Genomic DNA, 10,000 nt, shown 5'->3' on the forward strand with positions numbered 1-10,000 from the left:
ATTTTCTGTGTCCTTAAGTTTTCAAATCTCTGAGAGATTTAGAGATGTATTATTTCTAATTCTTCATTATTTTGAAAATGAATTGAAACAACTGCAGTGTATTTCAACAGGAATATGGTAACAAAAGGGTTAAAGTGATCTAAATTAAAATCTCCCATCAAAATTTTTTGGTTAATTTATGTTCCAAACATCGGTTTAATAAGGACCTAGTTATTTTAGTAAATTGATTATTTTCAAAATTAATTGAAACAAAGTCAGTTTATATCATTAGCAATATGGTAACAAAAGGGTTAAAGTGATTTAGATTAAGGAGATACTTGGCTACCTCAGTTGGTCAAGAAAGGAGAGGAAGGGGAAAGGCAGTTAGAGAGACGGTCAGAGTAAGGGTTGCCTAAAGAAGTGCCGATCTCTAATTGTGGAGGGAAGTTGTAGAGAATGTAGACTCAGGAAGACATGGAATGAAGTGGTGAGAAATGATCTTCAGATGTTGAGCCTTTCCGATCCTAAATTGTTTTTCATATTTATTTTCTGGTTTTATTTGCAGAGAGAAATTATGTTCTACTCCCAGAAAGATTATTGTGAAGGTATCTTGTCTGAGAAATACCATGAAAGTGTTTGCAAATTGTTGTAAGTTGATGATTCCTCTCCCGAAACCGTTTGATTTCCAAATTAAATTTAATGGTTATTTATTCCAGTGACAATGTTAAATATCTGACCGAAAAATAGGATTGTTATGCCTGACCAGAGCCGGCCTGGGTCGAAACAATAGCAACTAAATACTCTAGCCAACACTACTACTACTACTACTACCACCACCACCACCACCACCACCTCCTCCTCCTTCTCCTCTTCTTCTTCTTATTTTTTTTTTCTGTCACTGGGTCAATGACCTTCATTCACATTTGTGAAACTCTTTATCTCACCTGAAATTCTTTCTTTTCATCTTTCAGGAAAGAAGGTGCACCACGAAGGAGGTTATTCACCTACGTCAACAATGACAAATTTTTGCCTCCGCAGGTAAGCAAAAACCCCAGTCATGTTTTCAGCATGACCTCTTCTTTGTTAACCTTCTTACTTTCACAGGCTGTGCATGATTTGGGCCACTGATACAATTGTAGCAGGGATTCAGAACCGAATCTCTGGATACCTGATTAGACATCACGACCTAACCACACTAGTTTCACATGATCAGCCTATTAAGCAACCACTCAGAGGCAAGCCATCATGTGATTAAATTTTCTAGAATGTCTCCTGGGGCTAAATTACAGCAACATTCATCCTAAACCAGGACTGCCATGTTATGTTGGCAAACAATCTTTACTCCAAAGTACTGTTGCTGAATATCTCTCTTTGTGAGATTTACAAATAGTAACTTTCAAAGTGAAATAAATTGTCTTGCCCAAGGACACAACTGCTCACCAGTAATCAAAGTCATGGCCTTTTAATTGTGAGGCAGATACCTTGGCCATTAGGCAACGCACCTTCTATTTTTATTCGCTTCTGTATAGGTGTGGAATTTAAGTCAGTCACGACAGGGTTTGAAACTGGATTGCAGACGGAGGAAATTCAATGCTGCTCCATTAACTCTTGTGCTTTGTAGTATGTCAAGGAAACCTACTGGCCTTTGTGAAACGGGGATTGTTTCAGCACAATAATTGCCTCCAGCAGATACAATGACTTGTTTGTGAAAGGTAATATTTGCATATATGGGTGTGTATGCGTGTGTGTGTGCGTGAATGAGCACATGTATGCGTGTGTACTTGTGAGTCTGTGTATGTTTGTCTGTGTTTATGTATGTGTCTGTCTGTCTGTAAGCATGTCTATATGTATGTGTGTGTGTGTGTTTGTAATTATGTGTGTGTGTCTCTGTGTGTTAGTCTGTAAGTATATGTCTGTGTGTGTGTATGTGTGTTTGTAATTATGTGTGTATGAGTCTACGTATGTGTGTGTCTGCATATATGTGAGTTTGTATGTGTGTGTTAGTTTGTAAGTATATGTCTGTATGAATGTGTGTGTGTGCAGTCAGGTGTGACAGCTGTTTCTTTTCATTCATACATATTGACTGAATGAATGATAAAGCCCACAAGCACATATCAGAGTGAAATGAACTCAGGTGAAATACTTTGGAAATAGAAACAACAAAAGAAGCAGAGAGAGAGAGAGAGAGGAGGGGTGGGGCAAGTTGGTTTAGAAGAGAAGGACAACACAGACTTAGTCAGCTTGTTGTTGTTGTTGTTTCTGTTTAGCCTCAGGTAGCATTTATTAGGCTGAGGTAAGAGGTTGAATGACCCAAAAACTAACTCACTGGCTTTGTGGTGTGGCTTTGCAGTTTTAGTTCTTTTGTTTAACGTGGCTGTGTGGTAAGAAGCTTGCCTCCCAGTCACATGGTTCCAAGTTCAGTTCCACTGCATGGGACGTTGGGCAAGTGTCTTCTACTGTTGCCTTGTGCCAACCAAAACTTTGAGTAGCTGGGCTTCTTTCAGTTTCCGTCTACCACATCTACTCAAGGTTTTGTATGAATGTGTGTGTGTTGGGGGGGGGGGGGGTTGTATTGGAGCCTTTTTTCTTTTTTCCTTCCATGTTTTTCTCACCCAGCCAGTGGTACTTGCTTTGCAGAGTTTTGTGGGATGGGAGCTTTCTTTTCTTTTATTTTTTGTTACCACTGATGCTGTTATTATTAATAATAGGAACCATTATTATTATTATTATTTATTATTATTATTATTATTATTATTATTATTATAGGAACCATTATTATTATTATTGTTGTTATTTTCTGTTTTGTTAGGAGAAGGATTGTCATCAGAATTCTTTTTTTTTTTCAAAAAAAAAACAAAGACAAAACACAACAAAAATAGACACAAAAAACCAGAAAACCTGCTTAAACTGGTTTTTTTTCTTCATTTTTTAGGAATTTCCATTATACAACTATATCAATAACTCTGTGTGTGTGTGTGTGTATTTATATCTATCTACCTATCTGTTTCTCTGTATGTATCTCTCAATCTCTCTATCTATCTACCTGTTTCTATCTATCTATCTGTTTGTCTTTCTGTCTATCTCTCTCTATGTATATATGTATGATTTTGTATGGGTTTACATTAGTTCTGTGAATCATAGAGGAAGCGAAAGGGAATTGGTGTGTGCAGGGTTTGTTTTTCTAGTTTTATATATATTTATATATCACACATACACACACACACATTAGCAGTTATCATGCAGCCTAAAATTTTGGGGTCCAGTAAGGCTTTCTCCACCCTGTTGACATGGTTGAGTGAGAAACCTGGGTAAGATATCCAGTGCTAGTATAGGTCACTGGTTCAGAAATAATGTGGGAGTGCCGTGATCTCAAACGGAAACAAAAGATCCCCAAAATGTCCAACGCAATTCCCTGCATTTCTGGTTTTATATCAGAGCGACCCTCTCCTAGAGACATGCTTTAACAAAAGCTGAGGGGATCTATGGCTGGCTGGCTGGCTGGATGGATGGGTGGATGGATTGACAGGTGGATGGATTGATGGACAGATGGATGGATGGATTGACGGATGGATTGATGGATGGACGGATGGATTGATGGACAAATGAATGGATTGGATTGATGGATAAATCTATGGATGGATAGATCTATGGATGGATAGATCTATGGATGGATAGATCTATGGATGGATGGATTTGTGGATGGATGACCGACTATGCTATTCTATACAAACCTTACCAGTTCCAACAACACAACAACAACAAACAACCCTTTGGGTTTCTTTGAGATATTCTGGCAGGAAACCAAAGCGAAATCTTTTACTAAATAGCTAGATATAGCTATATATATATATACAGAGTAAAAGAGATAGATAGATATAGTTTTATATATATATATACAGAGAGAGAGAGAGAGATAGCTGTATATGCACACATATGCACATTTACACATACACATACACATATACATACACAAACATACACCTGCATACATGTATGTATTGAGAAAGTGGCTGATTGGTAACCAACTGCTGTGTGTTTTGATTTTATTGATCATGTTAAATTATTAGTTTGACAAAGCTGATAACATCAAAACAGTCTGTAATTATTTGTCATTAATCATTAACCCTTTTGATGCCAATCCGTTTAAGACCACCCCAGCTTCTGTGAGACGAGTTTCCTGTTTAAAGTTATCTAAATTAAAACTTTTCCATTAAAATTTTATGTTAATTTATGTTTCAAACGCTGATTTAATAACGACAAAATTATTTTGTTGAATTCTTTGTTTTCTTCTGAATGAATTGAAACAAAAGCAGTGGATTTCAACAGAAATATGGTAATAAAAGGGTTATTTGTGTGTGTGTGGGTGGGTGGGTGTATGTATGTATGTGTGCATGTGTGTGTGTATGTATGTGTGTGTAGGTGTGTATATCTGTGTGGGTGGGTGTGTATGTATGCATGTATGTGTGTGTATGTGAAACAATGGACTCAAGACAAAAGATTGCTGTATAGATATATATGCCAGCACTGCCTGACTGGCCCTCGTGCACAAGCACCCACTAAACTCTCGGAGTGGTTGGCGTTAGGAAGGGCATCCAGCTGTAGAAACTTTGCCAGATCAGATTGGAGACCGGTGCAGCCTTCTGGCTCGCCAGTCCTCAATCAAACCGTCCAACCCATGCCAGCATGGAAATAATAATATGGATGCCCTTCCTAACACAGACCATCCTGCAGAGTGGACAAAGTGTTTTTTTTTTACATGACACCAGTACACACACACATACACACATATTTTATAGATAGCACACGCATATCTGCTATGAATACACGAAGAGACTCTTTCAGTGTGTGTCTACCAAATTCACTCACAAGGCTGTTGTCTGCCAAGGATATCACACAGTGGGATTGAACCTGGAACCGTGTGGTTAGGAGGCAAACTTACCACACATCCTGCACCTATTTGTTTCCTCTTCCTTTCATAAAGTTAAAAGTTTCCTGTGTACTAAACTCACTAAATCTAAGCCCATCCTTTTAGCTTTGTATTTGGTCAGCATAAACTAACATTTATATTTTCTACTCTGGGATCATTAAAATCTCGTTATCTTAAAATATTAAAATGTAATATTTGCACATTCCAAGCATATTATTTTAACAGGGTTAAGTTAAGGCCGCGAGTTGGCAGAATTGTTTGTATGTTTCTTGAAGTGCTTAGTGGCATTTCATCCAGCATTAGATTCTGAGTTCAAATTCTGCCCGGGTTGACGTTCATTTTTTCAGGGTTGATAAAATAAGTACCAGTGAAATATTGGGGGTGGGGGTCGATGTAATCGACTATTCCCCTTCCCTCAAAAAATGCTGGCCCTGCATCAAAATTTGAAATCATCAACATAAAAGAGTAAAAGACCAGTTCCTTACGGCCGTTTCTGCCAAGAAGTCACTATATCCTCCATGCTACCTCCGTTTCTTTAGTGTTCTGTGGGGATGGGTAGATAGAGTTTGGATGCTGAGTGTGCCTCTAGGCTTCTTACACACACACACACACACACAATCCACGCCAGCATGGTAAAAAGGAAGTGAAATGAAGATGATTATTATATATACATATATATATATACACGCGCATATACACATACATTTATAGAAATATGAATTTATACATATGTATCTATGTTACTTGTATATATACTTACATTTATACATGTATTCACACACACACACACACACACACACACACGCTCTCTCTCTCTCTCTCTCTTTCTCGCGCGCGCACGCACACACATACACACACACACCTGTTTATGCAAATGCCTTTCTCAGTAGTATCTGCCATACAACATTTCATCATCCGGACTTCCTTTTCACAAAAGATATACAGACACACCGAGGGGAAGACTTGCTTTGAGGAGGAGGAGAAAAGAGAGAAGCGAAGAAAGAGTCACAGAAATATGTGTGGTGTGTGTTTCTATGGATATGTGGATGTGTGTGTGTGAGTGCTAGTCTGTGTCCATGTGACTCTTCTCTTTGGTAGTATTTGGGTGTTGGTTGGTGCCGGGGGGCATTCACAATAAAAGGTGTGTGTGTGTGTAAACATATATATATATATATAGAGAGAGAGAGATGTCTATACACACATATATACGTACATACATAGATATGTGTGTGTATGAATACGTGTATATACATGCACATAGACACATATATTTGCATATATATATATATATATATATATATATTGTGTTTGTAAGTGTATATATACATATACACATATAAGTATATGTTTACACTCACACGCACACATGCGCACATGTTGATATAAGTGTTTATGTGTGTGTGTGTGTGTGTATACACACTCACATATATATATATGTATACACACACACACACACATATATGCACGCACTCCTCATGCTCACACACACCATTGTAATATGATGCTGGCTGTAGTTAATGAGTTAAGAAAGTAGACCAGTTTTTTTCCTTTCTGCTTTTTCTTCTTTGTTCTCTTTCTCTCTATCTTTCTCTTTCTCTCTATCTTTCTTTCTCTCCCCCTCTCTCTCCTCCCTGTCTCTCTGCCTCTATTTCTGTTTTTATCTCTATCCTCTCTTCTTTACCTTCCTCCACAATCTCTCTCTCTCTCTCTCTCTTTCACACACACACACACATTCACACTTATATTTGCCTTTGATAGTTCGCATTTCTTTGCCGCTGAAGTCATTTGAGCTACTTCAAAGCAGAGAGAGATACGGTCAAGCGGGGACATTGAGCAATAACAACAACAACAAAACAACAATAACAACAACAACACACACACACACACACACACATTCTGTAAGCAAGAACAAAAACAATGCAGCCTCTATATAAGTCATACATTAAAATAACCTAAAAATAGTTTTTCATAAAATGTATATAAAATAGTTCTTTATAACATGTGTGTGTGTGTGTGTACACATATAATAAAACAGGAAGTTGGGAAATTTATTGGTATTATTTATTCACCATTACACATGTTTCGTTTACCAATAGGAATTATGTTGTTTTACATGTTAGGTAGACACGTGAGGAATTTCGTAATTGCCTGTAAGAAATTCTTCAGACAGAGAATTAAATTCATCTCACCTACCTACATAATACACACACGTATGCTCCCACACATATTTACGCGTGTATATCTATCTATTTTTAATATTTTTTTTATAGATCACCGAGGCCTGTACCACTTCGCAGAAGGAGCAATTCACGTCGTTGGCAAAACAAGTGATTGCTTTACGGGAGAGAAACAAAGTCAGGAGGAGAGTCAAGTAAGTTCAAATCCTGGGCGCGCATGTGTTTGTGCATATATATATATATATATATATATATATATATATATATATATATATATATATATATATATATATATAAAATATGTATATATAATATATGTATATATATATATATATATATGTATATATATATATAAAATATATATGTGCGATATATTTATCATCATCATCATCATCATCGTTTAACGTCCGCTTTCCATGCTAGCATGGGTTGGACGATTTGACTGAGGACTGGTGAAACCGGATGGCAACACCAGGCTCCAGTCTAATTTGGCAGAGTTTCTACAGCTGGATGCCCTTCCTAACGCCAACCACTCAGAGAGTGTAGTGGGTGCTTTTACGTGTCACCCGCACAAGCCAGTCCAGGGGCACTGGCAACGATCTCGCTCGAAAATCCTACGGGAGCCAGTCAGGCGGTACTGGCAACGGCCACGCTCAAAATGGTGCATCTCATGTGCCACCCGCACAAGAACCAGTCCAGGGGCACTGGCAACGATCTTACTTGGCTTGCCGGGTCTTCTCACGCACAGCACATTTCCAAAGGTCTCGGTCAGTAGTCATCGCCTCGGTGAGGCCCGATGTACGAAGGTCTTGCCTCACCACCTCAGCCCAGGTCTTCCTGGGCCTACCTCTTCCACGGGTTCCCTCAACTGTTAGGGTGTGGCACTTTTTCACGCAGCTATCCTCATCCATTCTCACCACATGTCCATACCAGCGCAATCGTCTCTCTTGCACACCACAACTGATGCTTCTAATGTTCAGCTTTTTTCTCAAGATACTTACACTCTGACGGGTATTCACATTGACATTACACATCCAACGGAGCATACTGGCTTCATTCCTTGCAAGCTTACGTATGTCCTCAGCAGTTACAGCCCATGTTTCACTGCCATGTAGCATGGCTGTTCGTACGCATGCGTCATACAGTCTGCCTTTTACTCTGAGTGAGAGTCCCTTTGTCGCCAGCAGGGGTAAGAGCTCTCTAAACTTTGCCCAGGCTATTCTTATTCTAGCAGCTACACTTTCAGCGCACCCACCCCCACTACTAACTTGGTCGCCCAGATAGTGGAAGCTATCGACTACCTCTAGTTTTTCACCCTGGAATGAGATAGAAGTTGTTTCCTGTTTGTTTACAGTCTTTATTGCACCTGAACATCTGCCACAAACAAAAAGTAACTTGCTAGTTAACCTGCCTTTGATGTTGCTGCACCTCTTATGTGTCCATAGCTTGCACCGGGTACATCTTATAGAGTTACTACCTACTCCTTTTCTACATACTGAGCAGGGCCATCTACCTGAAGGGGTTTGTGTTTTATCTACCTTCCTACTTATTAGGATTTTGGTTTTAGCTAGGTTGACTCTAAGGCTCTTCAATTCTAGACCTTGCTTCCACACCTGAAACTTCTCTAGTTCTGATAGTGACTCCGCAATTAGGGCAAGGTCATCAGCATAGAGGAGCTCCCAGGGGCAACCTGTCTTGAACTCCTCTGTGATTGCCTGGAGGACTATGATAAATAAGAGGGGGCTGAGGACGGAACCTTGGTGGACCCCTACCTCTACCCGGAATTCATTGCTGTACTCATTTCCCACCCTCACCTTACTGGCAGCATCTCTGTACATGGCTCGCACAGCTCTCACTAACCATTCTTCTATCCCAAGTTTCCTCATTGACCACCAGATAAGGGATCGGGGGACCCTGTCAAAGGCTTTCTCCATGTCAACGAAAGCCAGGTACAGAGGTTTATCCTTAGCTAGGTATTTCTCCTGCAACTGTCTCACTAGAAATAAGGCATCAGTAGTGCTTTTACCTGGCACGAACCCAAACTGCATCTCATCTAAATTGATTCGCTCCCTAATTAGTTGGGCTATGACCCTCTCTGTAACTTTCATAACCTGATCTAACAGCTTGATGCCTCTGTAATTATTTGTATCTAAAGCGTCACCTTTACCTTTGTAGCAGTTGACTATGATGCTGCTACACCAGTCATTGGGTATGACTCCTATTTTATATAAAATATATATATGTATGTGTGTGTGTGTGATGTATTTATTTGCGGCCAGTTGATCAATCACCATTGAAGTGACTTATACTTGTCAGTGGCCCTCACCTGGGAAAAGCCCACTCCGTATTACAATGAAAAGTTGACAATGAAATTCTCAAATGGATAAAATTTAAGGTGGGGACACAGACATTTTTGTGTTTGAAAGCTTGTCCAACCAGTTTCTTAACCCTTGTAACTTATGCCTACATACATCGACAGATACATACACGCACCTGTTTACATAGAAATATACATACATATATACATACATACATAGACTCACGTACATGACTACATACACACACACACACACGTATATACATACATGCATAGACACACACATACATACATTCATTCATACATATCTGTATGTGTGTGAGTGTATGTAAATACATCCATCTCTACATACATATGCGTCTGTACATACACATGCTCACATATATAAAAATTATACACACACACACACACATATATATATATATGTAAATATATATATATATATATATATATATATTACCTCCACACCCACCTACTACCACCACCATCACTACTGCTGCTACTACTGCTACCACCATGACCACTACTACTACTAAAACCACCACCACCACCACCACTATTACTACTACTATAACCACCACCAACAGCACCATACTACTA

General features: G+C 39.0%; 1 protein-coding gene across 1 annotated transcript in view; it reads left to right on the top strand.

Annotated features, from left to right (window-relative positions):
- LOC106874025 (tectonic-like complex member MKS1) overlaps window positions 1–10,000 on the top strand; it is an 83,903-nt gene that overhangs the window by 7,117 nt on the left and 66,786 nt on the right. The window contains exons 3-5 of the mRNA XM_089342976.1: window positions 545–627; window positions 951–1,017; window positions 7,177–7,277. Of these exons, the coding sequence (XP_089199102.1) occupies window positions 545–627; window positions 951–1,017; window positions 7,177–7,277 (251 nt within the window). The remainder of the gene's footprint in view (window positions 1–544; window positions 628–950; window positions 1,018–7,176; window positions 7,278–10,000) is intronic.

The sequence above is a fragment of the Octopus bimaculoides genome, chromosome 26, assembly GCF_046866305.1.
Source record: "Octopus bimaculoides isolate indiv1 chromosome 26, ASM4686630v1, whole genome shotgun sequence".
NCBI classification, from domain to species: domain Eukaryota; kingdom Metazoa; phylum Mollusca; class Cephalopoda; order Octopoda; family Octopodidae; genus Octopus; species Octopus bimaculoides.